The 19240-nt window shown below is 49.1% G+C and overlaps 1 protein-coding gene and 1 non-coding gene across 5 annotated transcripts; both read left to right on the forward strand.

Annotated features, from left to right (window-relative positions):
* Window positions 1-33: 33 nt before the first annotated feature.
* On the forward strand, window positions 34-104 carry TRNAG-CCC (transfer RNA glycine (anticodon CCC)). Its single transcript has one exon. It is a non-coding gene; the product is annotated as a tRNA-Gly (tRNA).
* Window positions 105-1425: 1321 nt separating this feature from the next.
* TIA1 (TIA1 cytotoxic granule associated RNA binding protein) lies at window positions 1426-18800 on the forward strand. Of its 4 annotated transcripts, none has more exons than XM_054088895.1 (12): window positions 1426-1581; window positions 7123-7219; window positions 7650-7748; window positions 8258-8312; window positions 9670-9757; window positions 13146-13221; window positions 14251-14359; window positions 15005-15100; window positions 15189-15273; window positions 16256-16379; window positions 16624-16763; window positions 17994-18800. In XM_054088895.1, exons 1-12 carry the CDS (start codon window positions 1556-1558, stop codon window positions 18115-18117), a joined length of 1119 nt encoding a protein of 372 aa, XP_053944870.1. In that variant the 5' UTR covers window positions 1426-1555; the 3' UTR covers window positions 18118-18800. The 4 variants fall into 4 exon arrangements, with proteins under 4 accessions (XP_053944870.1, XP_053944873.1, XP_053944871.1 ...); XM_054088898.1 differs by lacking the exon at window positions 1426-1581 and adding an exon at window positions 10442-10533 and having other exon boundaries at window positions 7200-7219; window positions 7650-7743; XM_054088896.1 differs by lacking the exon at window positions 1426-1581 and having other exon boundaries at window positions 7201-7219; window positions 7650-7743.
* Window positions 18801-19240: the final 440 nt, after the last annotated feature.

Consider the following 19240-nt stretch of genomic DNA (forward strand, 5'->3'; position numbering starts at 1 on the left):
CATAATGGCGGGGCTGGAAAACAGGTCTCAAGTGCGCCGCTAGTGTAGTGGTATCATGCAAGATTCCCATTCTTGCGACCCGGGTTCGATTCCCGGGCGGCGCAGTAGTTTAGTTTTGTTATTCTTAATTTATCTTTAACTCTTCTAGTTTTTTCCTCATACCTCTACTCTTTCATTTTTCTCTTTATTTCCTTTCACTTCCCCTTATCTCCCTCCTTATTCTTTTATTTTTTCCATAATTCCTTTTTTTTTTTTTTTACTTCTCCTTATTCTTTTCATATCCTTTAATTTTTACTTTTCCCTCTCATTGGAGAGGGCTGAGAGAGCTGGGGTTGTTTAGCCTGGAGGAGGATGAGAGGAGACCTTACTACTCTCGACAACTCCCTGAAAGGAGGTTGTGGAGAGGAGGGAGCTGGGCTCTTCTCCCAAGTGACAAGGGACAGGACAAGGGGGAATGGCCTCAAGCTCCACCAGGGGAGGGTCAGACTGGAAATCGGGAAAAAATTCTTCACAGAAGGAGTCATTGGGCACTGGCAGAGGCTGCCCAGGGAGGGTTTCGAGTCCCCTTCCCTGGAGGTGTTTAAGGAACGGGTGGATGAAGTGCTGAGGGACATGGTTTAGGGAGTTAGGAATGGTTGGACTCGATGATCCAGTGGGTCCTTTCCAACCTGGTGATTCTATGATTGATTCTTTTTCCTTAATTATTTTTAAATTGTCCTCGTCCTTAATTCTTTTAATCGCACTCCTTGCTCATTTATTTTTATCCCCATCCTTAATTCCTTATTTCCCTTCTTAATTGTTTTATTTTTCCTTGTTTCCCCTCCCCAATTCCTTTATTTTTCAGGCACGGAGGGCGAGAAGGCTCTGCAGACACGGCCCAGCTGGATCCGTGGGCGGGAGGGCAGGGAGGTTTCGCCCCCGTCAATGACTCCGCGCTGAGGCTCTGAGCGGACGCTGCCTTCAGCGCCACCGCTACCGGCTGCCCGGGCACGTGCGTCTGCAGCGCCGCCGCCATCTTGCGCGGAGCTACTGTCTTTCCCCGCCCCCCCCTCTGCGCGCAGGCGCTCTCCTCGCCCCGCCCCCTTCGCCGCCGCCATCTTGCGCGGAGCTGCCCTCCCTCCTGGCCTCGTGCTGCCCGCCGCGCTAGCGCTCCACCCTGCGCATGCGCTCTCTGTCCATCGCGCACGCTGGCCCCGCCTCCTCACAGCTGCCATCTTGCTCCTCGCCCCTCCTGCGTGCGCGCTCTTCACCCTGCGCATGCGCTCTCGGCCCCGCGCAGGAGCTTCCCCCCGCCCCTCTCGCGCGGGCGCGCGTGCTCCAACCCGCACATGCGTTCTCGACCCCGCGCAGGGGCTCCCCCTCACGCTCGGTGGCCCCGCCCTCTGCGCATGCGCTCCAGCCCTCCCGCGCACGCCCCGGCCCCGCCCCCCGCCGCCGCCATCTTGCGCTGCCATCTTGCGCGGCCGCGGGGTGATAGTGCCGCCCGCTCGGGCTGCCCAGGGTGCTGACGGGGCCGGCTCAGCGGGAACGGCCCGGGCTGGGTGGCGGCGGCGCCATGGAGGATGAAATGCCCAAAACACTGTGAGTGGACACGGGGCGGGGCCGGGCCACCCGGGATGCGGGGGGCGCGGCCCGGGCCTCGGCGCTGTCGGGGCTGAGCGGCCCTAGTGCCACGGGACCGGCCGCCCGCTACCCCCACCTCATCCTGTGGCTTCTGGATCTCCAGAGGTGGGGACTGAGGCCCTGCCCCCCTGGTCCAGCCCCTACCCCTTACCCTCTGGCCTTTCCTCCCCGGCCCCGCTTCCCCCAGCTCCCTCCACCCGCAGAGTCTCTGTCTCCAGGGAAGGGGGCTGAGACCCCCGTCCTCCTGCTCCCTGCCCCTCATCCCGTGGCCTCTCTGCCTCCAGGGAGGGGGGGCTGAGACCTGTTCCCCCCTCCCCCCAGTCTAGCGGCTTCTTCTCATCTCCCGGCCTCTCCCCTTCCAGAGAAGGAGCTGAGCCGCTACCCCCGCCGGCGCAGGGGTAGCGCCCCTCACTCCACGACCTTTTCTCCTTCAGGGAAGGAGCCGAGGCGCTGCCCCAGTTCCGCTGCCCTCTGCTCCCTCCCTTGATCCCACGGCCTTTTTGCTTTTAGGGAATTGAGGGAGATGATGCTCTTCCCCCCGCCCCCGCCCCTTATCCCGGAGCTTCTCCTCCTTCAGAGAATGGGGCTGAGACCCTGGCCGAGGCCCTTGCCCCGCAGCCTCTGCCCCTCATCCTACAGCCTCTCTGTCTCCAGGAAAGGGGAATGAGCCCTGTGCCCCTTATCCCAGCCCCTCTGCTTCCCTCCCCTCGTACCACAGCCGCTCCACCTCCAGGGGCTGAGGCTCTGTCGCCACTGCCCACCAGTTCCCTCGCCTTATACCACAGTTTCTGCCTCCAGGAAAGCAGGCTGTGCCCCCCAGGCCAGCTGCTCCCTCTTCTCATCCTGCAGCCCCTCCATCTCCAGGAAAGGGGGTTGAGGCCTTGTCCACCCTTGTGCTTGCCTACTGTGCCTTCTTGCTAGCACCTAGCTGAGTTTTGCCATCTCTGGGTTCTTTTCCATTGCTGAGGGGCTGCCCTGGCCCAAAAGCTGGATCCCCCCCACTGCGATGTCGGTGGAAATAGCAGGTGCCCACAAAATCCAAGTGTTTGAAGCACGCTGCCAGCCTGATGTAACCTGAAGAACTAATCCTAGCTGTAGGGCAGCTCCTCACTGTGCTGAAATTATCAATTGGGATCCTTTAATTACAGACAGCTTTTCGGCTGACGCCTGCTGCTATCAGAACGGATCTGGGCTCTTTGTTGACTCGTGCTCCTGCAGCTGGATGTGTGGGAAAGGCACAGGAGAGTTCCTGTGCACATCTCACATGTGTGCTTCTCTCCTTTTCTTTGGCTGGAGTTTTTTTTCTCATTTGGAGTAGGGAAATCACAGACCCCCATCTTTCTCTTCCAGCTCTATGTAAGCTACGCTGTTTCAGTGCAGGAGTTGTAGAGAGGAAAGATGGGCAGGAGAGGGAATTTTTCTGAGGCAAGGAGAAAGTTTTGCTCTTGGTTGATGGCTGCACCCACCCTAAGGCCTGATAAGTGACCCACCATCAGAAAGATTGGGATCTGCTGGAACAGGTGCAGAGGAGGCCACAAAGGTGATCCAAGGGATGGAACACCTCTGCTCTGAGGACAGGCTGAGAGAGTTGGGGTTGTTCCACCTGGAGAAGAGAAGGCTCTGGAGAGACCTTAAAGCAGCCTCCAGTACTGAAAGGGGATGCAGAAAAGCTGAGGAGGGACTTCTTACAAAGGCACGGAGTGATAGGACGAGGGGGAGCGGTTTTCGATGAAAGAGGAGAGATTGAGACGGGATCTTGGGAAGAAATGTTTTGCTGTAAGGGTTGGGAGGCCCTGGCCCAGGTTACCCAGAGCAGTGGTGGCTGCCCTGTCCCTGGAGTTGGTTTAAGGCCAGGTTGGATGGGCCTTGGAGCAACCTGCTCCAGTGAGAGGTGTCCCTGCCCATGGCAGGGGGAATGGAACTGGATGTGCTTTGAGGTCCTTTCCAATCCAAGACATTCCTTGATTCTATTCTCTGACTTGCCTGAGGGACTGCTGCAAAACAAGGCTCTTACGTGACTTACACCAGCTCCTTGGTTGACGCTTTCCTGGGCATTAAACACTCTCTTGTGTCTACGATCCTGTTGTCTTTTTGGTTTGTGCATTTTTGGAACTATTCTTGGTGTCTGCAAACATGGGTCAGACCTGTTGGCTTATTGGTGTGTTTATTAAAGAAGTGTTTTCTCCCCTGTCCCAATGGAATCGTTGTCTGGTTTCTCATGGTCTTGGTCTCGGCAGCCCTGGCCCATGCTTAATGGAGTGGATTATCTGTCTTTGAGCACGTGTGGCTCCGTGCACACACATGACCAGGTTCTGGTCTTCAGGGCTGGGTGTTGAGCGATGCACAGAGCGCAGGATTGCCCCAAACCGTTCTGAGCAGCTTTCTGGAGTCCTATAGAAGTTTGTCACAGGCTCAGTGTCACAGATGGAGTTTAGAATAACCAGCTGGAAGGAAGAACGTGCAACTACAAGATATCTCCTTCCAGTTTGGGCCTGAAGTCTGTGCTAAACACCTGCTTTTGGGAGGATTTCTGGAGGTAGAAACGCTGTTATGGTGCTCCCTCTACGGCTGCGTGGTCCTTCTGCATCATGAAGGGTCTGCATTGTGTGTGCCTTGTTCTTTAGTTCCCTCAGCGTGTTTAAGTAGTTCTCCTGGATCAGATTCCAGACGTTGGAAGTAATCTCATGTTTTTGCCATTTCCACGTAACCTGTTTCTCTGAAGGGAGTTGTTGGAGCCCTGGTGTGAGGGGCTGTATTACTTATGCAAATGATTTCCTGAAGAGGCAGCTCTTCAAGTGGCTGGTTACCTTCCTTGAAAGCCACTCTTTAACAGCAAAGATTATAAGTTTGAAGAGCAGTTACAAGGCAGACAGTGTTCCTGGATTTCCAAAGACCTCCTGGCTGTATTTTCCATATGAGTACATAGGTGCTTGTGGAATACACATGCTTCTGATGCACTTTGTATGTCTGAGGAGATGCGCTGACACCCAGCAGTTTGGTATTTCTTTTCCAGAAGTTGTGTGCTGATGTGGGCAGGGAATAAATGGAGTTGTCTGCATAATTTGCCTTGTTTTGTGTCATCCTTCATCATCAACCAGCTTATTAATGAGAATCCCATTAGCAAGAAAGAGAAGGATGGGAAAGGTGCAGGAGATGACAGAGCTGTCAGGCAGGAGAAGGCTTCTGTCCCTGCCTGGCAGGGTCATCTTGGCACTCGGCTGTTTCTTGTGTAACTGGTCCGGGACAAGGTCTGGGAATGCTGGACTCTGCCCTGCCGTAAGCCACATGGAAACAGAGCTGCGGCCCAACTCTGTGGAAAGATTTGATGGTCAGACAGCTCGAGTGTCACGCAGAGAGCACACAGCAGAGGGGCTGAATTTCTCCCATCCCTCTCAGTACGGCTGACAGTATCGCAGATCCTTGTTGTTGCTTGCCAACAAGTGGACTGGAGAATCCTCTCCAGAGTGGCTGCAGGGAGCAGGCAGTGTGCATCCGCAGCTACGGGTGTTGAGGTTACACTGACAAACACCCCAAGAAAAACATGAATTGAATTTGGCTGATGTTGAGCTGTTTTTCCGAGTGACCAATGTGCTTTATGATCCCCCTCCCTGTGTTAGTGTTTTGTAGAACGCTGGTCTGCATGTCATTACTGCTTGTGTGGCCATTAAGGGTTGTCTTGGCCATGTCGGTGCACTGGGAGCTGAGGTCTGGTTTGTGCAGAAGCCACTAGGCCGACATCTAGCATAGTGTGAAATTCCATGTGCTCTTTAGGTGTATGTACACATGTCTTGCTGATGATGATCCTCGGAAAATTGTGGCCATGCAGAGGTCCATGAGGCTGGTGGAAATTGCTCACCTACGTCCTGCCTTTTGCAGTTAAATCCAGTCTTAAGGCAGGGGATGTTCCAGGAGTTGCCAGTCTGATTATCACAGCAAAAATCCAACTTGAGTGCAAAGGTCAGGGTGTAGACACTGCATTTGAGAGACTGTCAGTAACAGATACACTGTTCATAAACTTAGACCTAGAAGGTGATGTTAAGAGTCTTATCTCTTTAATGCCTTGGCTTATTTGTTATCCAAACAGCAACAATAATGGATAAAGAGAGAGGGGAAAAAAAGAGTGGCTCAATGTGGCTCTTGATTGAACTTGATGCAAGGTGTTCTGGTGTTAATGAGCACAAAGTTAATGGGAGCACGCTAAACCCCGCTGTAAGGACAGAAGCACATCTGAAGCACAGGCATTGCTGGCTTTGAGTTAGCAGGTGCCTGTGACAATCTGCACGTGTTGATTTTAAACAGGACAAAATTGTGAATCCTCCCTAAAATAGTTGTTCACGTTATTAACGCAGAGCTTGTCAGGTCGTTTCCAACAGAAAAACACACTCTGTGTCTTGTTCCCCCATTCTCTCCTCTGCTAAACCAAATATTGGAGCACATCCATCTCTTCAGGAGGGCCTTGTGTCAACAGGAGGAGCACAAGAAGTCGCTGGTTTTGCTGCCTTGTTGTTTCCCTACATCGTCTTTGCAACTCTTGCACCCAGACGGGGGGTTGTTGATGCATTAACGTGGTTTCAGTGGCACAGTTTGTCTGTGGTTCTCGTTGCAGAGCTCACCGTTTGCCACAGAATGTTCCCTTGTGGAAAGATGCTGCCACACCTGTAGCGCTGAGGTTTCTCTGTGTGCTTTTTTTAAAAATCCCATTACTTGGGTTTGGTTTTTTTGCTGTTTTTAAACCTACTTGTGGGTCAAGGGTGATCTTTGTCCGCAGGAATGCCAAAATCCCAAATTGGAGCAGGGATTCTCAGTCTGTCTGCCTGTGAGGAGGCTGGTCCTTTCAAACGGAGGAGGACAGGGGAATGCACACACTTGAGTGTGTTTGCTCTTGGCATTTTCAGGCAGATGTGATGCTTTCAAATGATTAGTCCTTTTTGAAAAGGAACTGGCTGAATATTGTGTAATGTGCTTGCTAAACACTAGCTTGAGCTGCTGGGGCAGGCAGGGAAACGATGCCTGGTGAACGGTGACTGCAAATGAGAGGATCAAGGAATGGTTTGGGTTGGAAGGGACCTTAAAGCCCATCCAGTTCCAACCCCCTGACATGGGCAGGGACACCTCCCACTGGATTAGTTTGCTCAAAGCCCCACCCAACCTGATCTTGAACACCTCCAGGAAGATTATCGAGAATGGTTACTAGAACTGCCATTTCCCTGCACGGAAAGCAGTTTGTTTAGGTTGAATTGTCTGTATCTGGCTTGTCGTTCAGATAAATCTCACTGGGGTGCAATTTGAGAACTGCAGGCCTTCTGTGGAACTGAGGTCAGGCACTGTTGCTGCCCACTGTCCACCCAACAGCTCCTGCTCCAACACTGCATGAGTCAGGATATCGTCTTGCCACAGGCTTTATTTTGGTGGATTGGGTGCTGAGGGAGCAGCTTTCAGCTGTATTAGCTTTGTTATGGATGAGCAGGCAGGCTTCTAACTTCACGTTTGGACCTGTAGATACGTGGGGAACCTGTCAAGAGATGTGACCGAAGCTCTCATCCTCCAGCTGTTCAGCCAGATCGGACCATGCAAAAGCTGCAAAATGATAATGGATGTAAGAGCTTTAACGTAATCATTTTCATGTTTCTTACGGTGACTGGTTTTGGGTCGTACTTGCGTGTTTCAGAAATCCACTGGACCTCCTTAAAGGGATGTAATAAGGCTTGAGGTGGTAATCTTGTACTTTTGTCATCGTTTCTGCCTCGTATCTGGTGTTAAAGATAACACCTTAAGAGGCTGGGTGGGTATGGTGAGGGAGACTGAACAGTTTAATGTATTTGGGATTTGCAAAGTTCTTTGACATACTTTTACCTTTCCAAATCAGAACTGGAATCTCCAGGAGCATCGACTGTGGTCTGATTGTAGAGAAAAAAAGCCTGTCCATATTGAGATGTTTAGATGTAGTGCAAGGGGCTGAGTAGAACATTGAGAGTATGGTTTGGGGAGGTTTGTATTAGTAATCCTTTGTGCATTTCTTTTATCAGACAGCTGGAAATGATCCCTACTGTTTTGTCGAGTTCTATGAGCACCGGCACGCGGCTGCAGCACTGGCTGCAATGAATGGCCGGAAGATAATGGGTAAGGTAAGCTGTCGTGTCTGCAGGGTGAGCTGGAGTTGGAAAGCGGGCTGGCTCAGGCGGTGCGGGTGAAATGTCACCTGAGATGAAGTGGGTACACTGCAAGGAGGTCTTAATGTGACGCAGTCAAGAACAGCTGTTCAGGCTGTTGTAGGGATACTACAGAGGGAGGTGGGAATGCAGAGCAGGGGAGGGCTTGGAAACAGTGATCGTAACACAAATATTTTAACACTGCCAACCTTATCAGGACAACGTCCCTCTCTCTCCACACCTTCAAAAAAAACCACCCAACCAAATGAAACAAAAACCCCAGACCAGGAGTTTCCCATCTTTGCTCTTAACCAGTGAAACACGGTTTGGAAGAGCAAACTCTCTCCCAAGAAACACATCTTAAGCTTGAGCTCGCACCCTAGACTTGCATGTCTGGTGCCCCTGTAGCACCAGAAAGAAGTGCTGAAGGTGTTTGGACTTGGCTGGGTTTTGCTCAATCTAACACGAGCCGCTGATGTTTGCAGGAGGTCAAAGTGAACTGGGCGACAACCCCCAGCAGCCAGAAGAAAGACACCAGCAGTAAGTGTCGCTCATGCTTTGTGTACCTGTTCAATTTGTGCCAGTAGCTTTTAAATGTAAACGGTAAGCAGTAGCTTTTTGATCATAGTCCCAAGATATCATTCGCCATGTTTGTGTTAATAACTTAAGAACAAATCCAACCTTTGTAGTACTGTTGTGAACACACAGCACTCACAAGGTAATTGGATTTTCTTAAACATAAAACGACAGCTCTTGAGGGTCCTTACTAACCCACCTGAAGCTGTGACTGGGGTTTTAGTTCATTATGAGTTTATATTTTATGGAAATACTTCCCTTTCATTTCCCTGTAGCAGCCACCCCTCGTTTCTGGTGCTGAGCTCCAGCTGTTAGTCACCTGTGCAGTTGTTGGAAAAATTCCAAACCCCTTGTGCTAGGCTATCGGAGCCGAACCGTTGGCTCCCTGTCCTGTGCACTCCTTTGGGAGCATCTGGACTGTTTCCAAAACTGACCTCCACTGCTCTTGGCGAGCCTGTGGATCACTGCTTCTCTCACTGAGCCTGAATTTCTGTAGGCAAGAAGGGCTAAACTGCCTTAGTGTCCGAGTGGAGTCAAGAATTCCATACCTGCTGTGGTGCAGATCAGTCTGTGTTGCCAGGACTTGTAAGACGCAGTGCCCGAGTTTCTCTTTGGTGCCTGTTTTAATGGCTCTGATGTAAATCAAAGGGATTACTGTTTCCATTCTGTTGCCTTCAGCATTAGTTCAGTTGCACACCCATTCACACATGTTGAATTCACATGGTGTGTTGGCTGGGCAACCCAAACTGGTGGCTTTTGAGAACTCAAATGCTTTAACAACAAACTTGCAGTGCAAGGTATTGTTGATTTGTTCTTCGCAACCTGTGGTGTTAAAGCAGATGCCTTGGCTCTGCTCAAAATCCATCCTGCTCTAGAACAAGAATTATCCTTTGCTTCTTGTAACTGCTGAGCATTTCATCTGATCAGATTTCAGTTCGCTGGTGGCCTCCTGTCACCTCGAATCTTAACATGGAGAGGAAGACTTTTGTATAGTCTAGGCACACTAAGTAAAGACTTTAAGGCTTTGTACAGTAAATGCTGACTGGTCGTAAAGCAGTTTGTGAAATACAGAGCATAAATGCCGTATGTCGCTGTTGTATCCTTAAAAGCACTGACTCTGTGGCGCTGCCAAGCACAGGATCTATTACAAACCACGATAAATTCGGTTTCATAGTAAACTCCGGCCTTCACGCGGTTTTCCACAGTAGCTGGAAAGCTGTGCTGTGCAAGGTTGCTGTGCTCCATGTGTGCATGCACAGAAGGGGTTGTTTTCAAACATTAACATCCCTTCTCTTTTCTTTTTTTTTTCCCCCCCAAAAAGACCATTTCCATGTCTTTGTCGGAGACCTCAGTCCAGAAATTACAACAGAAGACATAAAAGCAGCTTTTGCGCCCTTTGGAAGAATATCGTAAGTAATTTCCTAGGGCAAATACACTAAAAGTTATCTTTCCTAAGTGGAGGCAGCCTTATGTTTCAGTAAGTAATAATGAGAGCTGTTGCAGTGCAGGAATGTATGTTGATCTGTTCATGCCGTGACCAGGTGTTAAGCAGGGATGTGTAACCCGCTTCCTTTATACTAGCTTGTTCTGCTCTCTTAGAAAAGTTGCACCAAACTTGCTTTAGTCGTACACTCCTTGCCTCATTTGGCAAAGCAACGCTGGAAAAAATTGACTCCTAAATCCAGGGTTTGCATTTCACTGCAAACCAGCATCGCGCTGTGCAGTTTGGGGCTGAGTCCGTTTGCACCTTCACATCTCATGAGGCGTTGGATTTTTTCTTAGCTGGCCACCGGTAGCTCGTGGTTTTTTTGCAGTTAGATTCCCATTTCATACAAAACGAACCTTTTTTAGCAACTAGAGTGGCCTCAAAGCATTTGGCACTGGATCAGCATAAGCCCCCACCTCGAAGGGCTGTGCCAAAGCCATGAGGCGTCTCAGGTCGAGGAGCTGCGCTCATCCCAGTAGTGCAGAGCCACGGCATAACGAGTGAATACATTAGGGATGGGGAGCGGTGCTCACAGGTCTGTGTAGCAGAGTAAGGAGCGGTTCATTCATTCCATCCTCCAAATGTAAACCATTAATTTTCCTTGTAGTGTTGTCTGTACTGGACATTGAAGTTTCTTGATGGTGATGTAAGAGAACATAGAGTGCTTTGGAGTGTTGTGTAGTGAAGCATTTAATTGAAGTAAGTTTGCTTTTGTTTTTTTTCCCCTCAGAGTCCAGTGTATTGCTCTCTTAATGTCAGCTTGATTTCCTTTTATCATAAGGTTAAAGGAAAGATGAATGTGACTTGCTTCAGACAACTGTAATGCTTGACCACATCCTGTAATCATCATCTAGGGAACGCAGAGGGTCAGACTCCTAAGAGAGTCAGTTTATCCTTTGGCCCGGTGTGGTCTGGATGGAAGGGATGAGGGACTTTAGAGCAGAGCTGTCCTGCTGGAATGAGTGCGGAAGGGAGGCAGAGATAGCCAGACAAACGTAGGTGGGGCTGCAAGGGAGCCAGGAAGGTTTCCCAAGCTGAGTGTCCGAGGTGAGAGTTCCTGGAAGTTGCCTTTAAGAAATGCCCCCCAAAACCCAAAGTCCCCTCGGCCTGAGGCAAAAAGTACATCTTGGAGAGTATAAAACCACAGGGAACATCGTCCCAGAGACTGTACTCCTGGAGCTGTGCCCCTTGTCCCATCTTCTCTAGAAGAGCTTTCTGGCCGCAAGCTGTTGCTGCGTGGTGGTGGTGACGGGGAGTGGTGCTCTTGCTTTTGGGGCGCTCCGCACACAGCTGGAGAGCTAACATCTGGAAATCTCGTGGGTTGCCCTGCCTTAAACTGACTGCCCAAACCCAAACTCAGCTCCTTTCCTCCTATGAGAGCAGTAGGTCAAGAATTGTCCCCATAACGACTCATTTGAAATTTTGCTCCAAACGCAAAGGGTTACAAAAAGACAAAGGGTCCTCAATTTTGTACTTGCTTAAATTTAACCTGAAAAAAACATCACTACTGCCTCCTAAGTGGTCGATTTAAGTTGCTTGACTTTACTTGTTCTACCTCAGTGACTGCTTTCTGGAAATGTGGTGCTAATGGAGTATTTCCTCATTTATTTTTTTCCATCATTGTCTTCATTGGTGCTAAACTGAGCTTTTTATTTTTAATGACACCAAGGTAGAGCTACTGCATGATTAGCGCATAAGAGATTTTAGTAACTCTTTGCATCTGGGTTTTTTTAATCACTGTAAGAGCACACTCTCATTGTGGTTTCCTTTTATGCTTGCTGTATGCATGTTTTCACTTCTTCTCAAGTCTTTATTTTCAAAGTTTTCAGTTGAGGGTAAGTAGAGATGAGTGTTTCCCCTCTTCCCTCTGTAGACTCTTGAGAGCGAACCCATCTAAGCTCACCAAAGTGGCTCTTCTCAGGCAATTTGTAACGTATAACCCAAATTCTGACCTCATGCAGGAAGGCGGAGAGAAAAAAGGGGAAAGGGAGGGGGTCTCACAAAGAGGAAAGAAATCCGTTCTTCCTGCAGCTGTGGGACCTCGGGCTTTCAGCAGTGATGGCAGCGCTATGGGCTAACGTATGCCAGTATTAGGCTTACGATGCAGCATTTGCAGTTCCTAAAAGGCTTAAAAACTTGAGCGTAACGAACCTCCACTGTGCCTTTTCTTGCCAGTCTTGGAATGCTAAATGTGCGCACATTAACTCTAGTTTCTCTGACCCATATTGTTTTATAAGTTATATTGCATGACGTTCTGACTGATTTTACATTGTTCTTTCTGTTCTTTTAATGCCTGTACGTGTGGGGTGCAGGAGGGGAGGAGAGGGAGGCCTTGTGCGCGAGAGCATCTCGGCCCTCAGCTGACTCGTACACAAATTGCCTGAGAAGCACTGTAGAATAGAGTTCCAGGAGTGGGGTTTAGCTCTTGTAGCTGGGTTCTCTTTTGTAACTCAATCTCAAATAATAGGGCTCTGGTTATTTTGCAGAGTTGTCTCTGAAGAATGGACAGAATTGCCATGGCTAACTACAAGCTACAGTTCACAGTGGACAAACGTTGTAGTTTTCTTATTTACTTTTATAAATTACTCTTCTTCTTTTTTTTACTTTTTTTGTATCTCATAGTTTCCAATCAGTCCTGTATGATTGCTGTTGTACAATGCAGTTTAAATGATGTGTAATAATGTCGTTTTTAAGACATGAATGTTGCGGTGTTTTATTTTCTTCAATAATTTCTGAAAATGTCAATCTCTCAAAATTTACAGCTGCCCACAGTCCAAAAAGGGGGTAACGAATTGACCCGAGAAAATTAAAGAATTCGGTTAACAGGCGACGTATGCCTTTTAATTCCTATCTTCTTTTCATTTTTTCTATTTAATATTTCGAATGAGTAGGTAGAATGTGTTGGCAAATAGCAAGTTTAAAGATTGCATGGTTCAAGAGAGCCACTCAGCTAATGTTTAGCCAGCTACCTGCCTTAAGTGATTCTTTGGAATAGCTGCTTTGACCATGCTTTGTGTCTTAACAGTCTGTAAAAGCATTTTGAAGCGGGAGCCAACTGTCATATTTGTTAGAGAAGCTATTGATTTGCATGTTTACACAATTAAGTTTTAATTTTGCTACTACCTGGCAAAGCATTAGTAAAGTTCTGTTTAGAAAAGAAGCCTTTTGCTTTGACTGTGTTGCTGGTGCGATAAACAGTTGAGGTTAGCAAAGGTGAAACATGAAAATAAGCTGTACATGTGACTCGAGTTGTAGTTTTTGTAAGGTGGTCTTGCGATGGTGCTAAACTGGTTCTCATTTCTGCTTTTTAGAGACGCGCGTGTGGTTAAGGACATGGCGACAGGAAAGTCTAAAGGATATGGCTTCGTCTCCTTCTTCAATAAATGGGTAAGCTGCGGCCTCGAGCACCCAGTGAAAGCAGACAGTGATTTTCAGCAGCTGCTATGCGAAGGAGCATTGTTGGTCCCGATCTCTGTCCAGCTTTGCTCTCCCTGCCTGCTGTCAGGAAGCTTTGCTCTCTGTTTGGGGAAACGCTCTGCTGTATTGCTTTCTCATTCCTGAAGCACTTGGCTTTCTCATTCCTGAAGCACATCGTCCAAACAGGCGGTGGGCAGAGACTGACAATGCGTCTGGTGTTTGAGGTCCAACACAAACAACCCAAGACTGACCCTATAGCTAAGGAACCAAGAGTGGGAAGGGGGAGACAGAGAGATGGGTACAGACCGCATTCTAACCTGTCACAGTGAGACAGGGCTCGGCTCCGCCACTTCACTCGGTGCGAGTAGATGCAGGTTCAAATAGAGATAGATGTTTCCTTACCTTTGATCAGGAGATGTTGGTGTGCAAGAGTGAGCAGTGAGTTCACATCCGACAGTGTGCCAGCCCCCAGGGCTCTGTCTGTGATGTGTTTTTTAGCTCAGAACAACATCCCTGTGCCTGAGCACCCACCCTGCTCCCAGCCCTGGCTCCCTGCAGTTTCTGCCTCTCTCCAAAGATCCAGTCAGGGCTCAAGGGAACCCATTGTTTGTCAGGAGAAGAAGTGAAAGCAAAACCAACAGAGATACTCAACAGCCTTTCAGAAAATGATCTGTGGAATTGCTTTGGATGTTTGCAGCATCATGTGCAGCGGGGTGCCAGCTCAGAAGGGGATGATTGTGAAGATTGAGCGTAGTTGTTTTTCTTTATTTGTTAAATAGAGTTACAAGCAATGTCTCAGGGGTTTTTGTGACAGACCTTATACATCGAGCAGGTCTCAGGTGCCCTCACCCTTCACCCTGCCTAAATCCACTGCTTTTGGAGTAGGATTTCTTCTAGCACGTTGCAGGTGTCAGGCAGGGTGGGTGCACGGTGCTGTCATTTGAGTGGCTTTGTCACAAAAGGCTGATGGTGGGGTTTTCTTCCCTCCCTCCCTCCTAGGATGCAGAGAACGCCATTCAGCAGATGGGTGGTCAGTGGCTCGGTGGAAGGCAAATCCGAACAAACTGGGCTACCAGAAAACCTCCAGCTCCAAAGAGTACATATGAAAGTAAGTCCTCAATTTGCATCTGTAATTTGCAAAGGAAAGGTCAAAGGCTTTCTTGAGTCATTTCAAACCTCCTGAATAAAGCAGCTGCCTTAGCAGGGGTGGCTATGTTTGCACTGCAGCGAGGGATTCGCTGGGTTTCTGCACACTCGGGTTGAAAGCTTGCATTCTCTTTAGGCAGCCTGGACAACTCTGGCTTTTTAACCTCACTCCTTGCTTTTAAGGCTTTTGATTGTAGTACAAAGCGAGTGGGATTGCATCAAAGACAGTATTTCTGTTGCGGAGGTTTTGAGCTAGATGTATCGGACCTGCTTGATGGGTGTTTGCAGTTTGTGCTTGGCTAAAAGAGGGGAGATTTAGAGGGGAGGAAGAAACGTTTTTCCTGTGAGGGTCGGGAGGCCCTGGCCCAGGTTGCCCAGAGAAGTGGCGTCTGCCCCATCCCTGGAGGTGTTCAAGGCCAGGTTGGATGGAGTTTTGAGCACCCTGATCCAGTGGGAGGTGTCCCTGCCTGTGGCAGGGGTTTAGAACTGGATGGGCTTTAGGGTCCCTTCCAACCCAAAGCATTGCATGATCTTGTGCCACTTGGGATTAGAATTTCTCTTTGTTGTGTGTCTGATCTGCTGAGTCACTGTATAAACTCTCTTCCAGCTAACGCCAAACAGCTCTCTTATGAGGACGTGGTCAATCAGTCCAGCCCGAGCAACTGCACCGTGTACTGCGGCGGCGTGACATCAGGACTGACAGGTGGCACAGCTCACCCCGCCTTCATGTCCCAGCAGCTCTGAGTAACAGCAACTGCCTCAGTCTGATGCTCTCTTTCTTCTTACTTCAGAACAGCTAATGCGCCAGACCTTTTCTCCCTTCGGACAGATCATGGAAATTCGAGTCTTCCCAGATAAAGGCTACTCCTTCGTACGGTAGGTGTAGATTAATTGAATAGGAACTGTTGGATTTGGATGCTGTGGGTGTCAGCGAAGCATGGTGGGATGTATGCCGAACTGGAGGGGATGCTTTGCAGATGGATCTGAAGAGGAAATTACAGCTTCTAGTGTTCTTGGTGCAGGGCAAAACCTCTTAACCCAGGCTAAACTGGTGCAGCACCCTTCGTTGCAAGAGATCTCTGTGTTCCTGTTGTGTAATTTCACTGCTTGCTGAGGCAAGCAGTCAAGTTTCAAAGTCTCTCTGTTGATGAGGTTCCAAATAATAAAGTAATTGCTAATTGACTTATTTTCCTTGCTCCTGAGTTTTCAGATTTGCCTAGGGAGAGTTACAACACCGAGACAGGAAAAGTGGGTGTAGCCTCACAGACCCTGCTGCCCGCAGTGGGGTGGCAGGAGGTTTCTGTGGTCAGTCTGGGGTCTGAACCGAGCCTAAACCTGTGCTGAGCAGGTGAGGGTTAACTCTTGGGGTTATTTCTGGCTGTTCCTCACCAAAGATGATCTGAGGGCTGGAGCACCTCCTGTACAAGGACAGACTAAGAGAATTGGGGTTGTTCTGGAGAAGAGAAGGCTCCATGGAGACCTTACAGTGACCTTCCAGTACCCGAAAGGGTCTGGGGAAAGCTGGAGAGGGGATTTTGCAAGGGCCTGTAGTGATGGGATGAGGGGGAATGGCTTTAAGTTGGAGAGAGGAAGATTTAGACTGGACATAAGGAGGAAATTATTCACTGTGAAGGTGGGGAGGCCCTGGCCCAGGTTGCCCAGAGCGGTGGTGGCTGTCCCGTCCCTGGAGGTGTTCAAGGTCAGGTTGGATGGGGCTTTGAGCCCCTGATCCTGTGGGAGGTGTCCCTGCCCATGGCAGAGGGTGGAACTGGATGGGTTTTAAGGTCCCTTCCAACTCAAACCATTCTATGATTCTGTGAAATTAGTTGTTTTATTGGTGTGGCTTGTGTTTTGGCAGGTTTAATTCCCACGAGAGTGCTGCGCATGCCATTGTTTCTGTCAATGGGACGACTATAGAAGGACACATAGTGAAGTGCTACTGGGGCAAGGAGACGCCAGACATGATCAGTCCAGTCCAGCAGGTCAGAACTTCTCTGCTATTGCATTTTTGCTCCTTAGTCTGTGCCAAAGCTCCGTTAAGTGGCTGTAAAACCTTTGTGCATGCCAGTTACAGACCTGCTGAGGCACATGTTGCCTGTGCTACGACCTGTGTTGTCCATGGGGATTTCCCTGCAGGACAAGTTGTGGAGAAAGCTCCTAAAATGTAGCCCCTGGCACATCTCTGAGTTGGTGTCAATCTCTTAATGAGGGTGTTTGCCCTTGCAGAATCAGATCACCTATCCACCACCCTATGGGCAGTGGGGCCAGTGGTACGGCAGCGCCCAGATCGGCCAGTACGTGCCCAATGGCTGGCAGGTCCCCGCCTATGGGATGTACGGGCAAGCATGGAACCAGCAGGGCTTCAAGTGAGTATTGGGGCTTTTTGTGGCCCCGTTTCCCATCCACAGGAGGTGGCAGTCGGAGATAGTGGCTTGTAACAGCTGCTGGAATGCTCTGGTCCGTCATTACTTAGACATTCCCCATCACAACTCTCTGTGTCTATTTACATACATATAAATACATATTTACATACATAAAATGCATGCATTTACATAAAATTACATTTATGTATGTAATTGGATGTGTGTATTTCATGAACTAGCTTGCACATCACATTTTGCTTAATGTGTACTTTGCACAGTGTCAGTGAAGTAAGGAGGGCAGTAGACATCTGGATAAAGTTAACTGGCATACTGTCAAAACATGACTTCCTTCGATGCAGTTTACAGGCAAAACAATAATTATGCAGTTTACAGGCAAAACAATGTTGTGATTTCTAAGGTATCTATATTGAAGTGTATCAGTATATGAATGCCAATTAAGAACAAGAAGGAAATGGAGCCGCATTCTCCGTTAAGTTCTCCCTTATTACTGACACATTTGCCTAAGTGTGTGCTCACAGGCCAGGAAGCCAAAAGTGTCCTGGACTCTATGCAAAGCTGTGAGACCAACAGGGCAAGGGAAGGGATTCTGCCCCTCTGCTGTGCTGTGGTGAGAACCCACCTGGAGCCCTGGGTCCAGTTCTGAAATCTCCAACATAAGAAGGATATGGAAATGTTGGAATGAGTCCAGAGGAGGACACAGAGATAATCTGAGGGTTGGAGCACCTCCCATACGAGGACAGGCTGAGAGAGTTGGGGATGTTCAGCCTGGAGAAGAGAAGGCTCTGGGGCAGCTTTAGAGCAGCTTCCAGTACTGAAAAGGGGATGCAGGAAAGTGGGGGAGGGGCTCTTGGTCTGGGACTGCAGCAATAGGACGAGGGAAAATATTTTTCAGCTGAAAGAGGGAAGATTGAAATGGGATCTTAGGAAGAAACGTTTTGCTGTGAGGGTGGGGAGGCCCTGGCCCAGGTTGCCCAGAGCAGTGGTGGCTGCCCCATCCCTGGAGGGGTTCCAGGCCAGGTTGGATGGGGCTTGGAGCCCCTGATCCAGTGGGAGGTGTCCCTGTCCATGGCAGGCGGATGGAACTGGATGGGCTTTCAGGTCCTTTCCAACCCAGCCATTCCCTGATTCTATGAAGGTGTAGCCCTGTTCTCCATTAAGTTCTCCCTCATCACCCACACGTTTGCCTAACATGGTGTTTTCCCACCTTGACAGCCAGACACAGTCCTCGGCGGCATGGATGGGTGCCAGCTATGGCGTGCAGCCTCCACAGGGGCAGAACGGCAGCGTGCTCGCCAACCAGACCGGCTACCGCGTGGCCGGCTTTGAAACACCCTGAGAAGGGGAGAACTGGGCAACTGGCGGGCTGGAGCCACGGCCACCGCCCGGATCCATCGGATGCCATGTATTTATTTAAGAGAAAGAAACCCAAAAACGTTTTTCATCATAAAATCATTGAAGAACGTAACAAAAACCACACGAGATGCTGGATGTCCGCCAACTTATGCCTTCTTTTTCCTCCTTTTTTTTGTTTTTTGTGTTTCTGAAGATCCACGTTTTTTTGAAACACAGCGAATGCAGGGAGCGCTGCCGCTGGAATTTTGGGGCAGCGCATTGCACATTGGGCAAAGCCGTTCCCTTCGTCCTTCTTTCCCTCGGGAGCAGCGCCCCGGTCCCGGTTTGCACCCCTCAATGATTCCAACTGTATTATAAACCCTTGTACAAAAAAGAAGAAGCCAAAAGCGCGCGCAAAAGCCGTCGCCGTTGATTTTAAAGCAGCCTCTTGTATAAAACCCCCCGCCTCCACGTTGCCCACGCAGGGTTTTCTTGATGATAAATTATGAGTTTACATCGTTTTTTTTCTATCTCAGCCTCGTTTTCAGGGTTGTCTTTGCCTTACAAAGGGGAGAGCGCCCGGCTCCGCTCCTCAGCAAGGATTCCCACGCTGGGACAGCGAAACTTCTCTTGGGGACACATTGACAAATCTGTGAAGCAGCCGGGGCGGGGGGTGGGGGGTGGTTTGGGGGTTTTTTTTACCGGTTTCTACATTTCCATGTACTGATTATGTAAAATATTTTAGCAAATTAATATTTTGCACAACCGCTCGCCGCCTTTGTACGTTTCGTTATTTAAAGGTTGGAGGCAGAGTCCTTTGATGAGATTTATGCCTCAAATCTTCACTTTTTTTCCTTTCTTATTGTACACTCTTGGAATGCGAACTTCGTTTTCTCCTGGTTTTACCTAATTGTATAAAATTCATCCAATATTCCAGGCTGTGCTGGGAGAACCTGGACACCCAGAATTCTATGAACCTCAGCACATTTTTTTTTTTGTTCGATGTTCAGAGGCCAAAACTGACTTTTTCTGTCCTACCTCTTCACCAGCCTTCAAAAAAATTGCAAAAAAAGCCTGAAAAGGGAAGAAAAAAAGAAAAAAAAAATAGCTAAAACTGAAGCTCGTTG

Source organism: Cuculus canorus, chromosome 26 (assembly GCF_017976375.1).
Source record: "Cuculus canorus isolate bCucCan1 chromosome 26, bCucCan1.pri, whole genome shotgun sequence".
In the NCBI taxonomy this organism is placed as follows: Eukaryota; Metazoa; Chordata; class Aves; order Cuculiformes; family Cuculidae; genus Cuculus; species Cuculus canorus.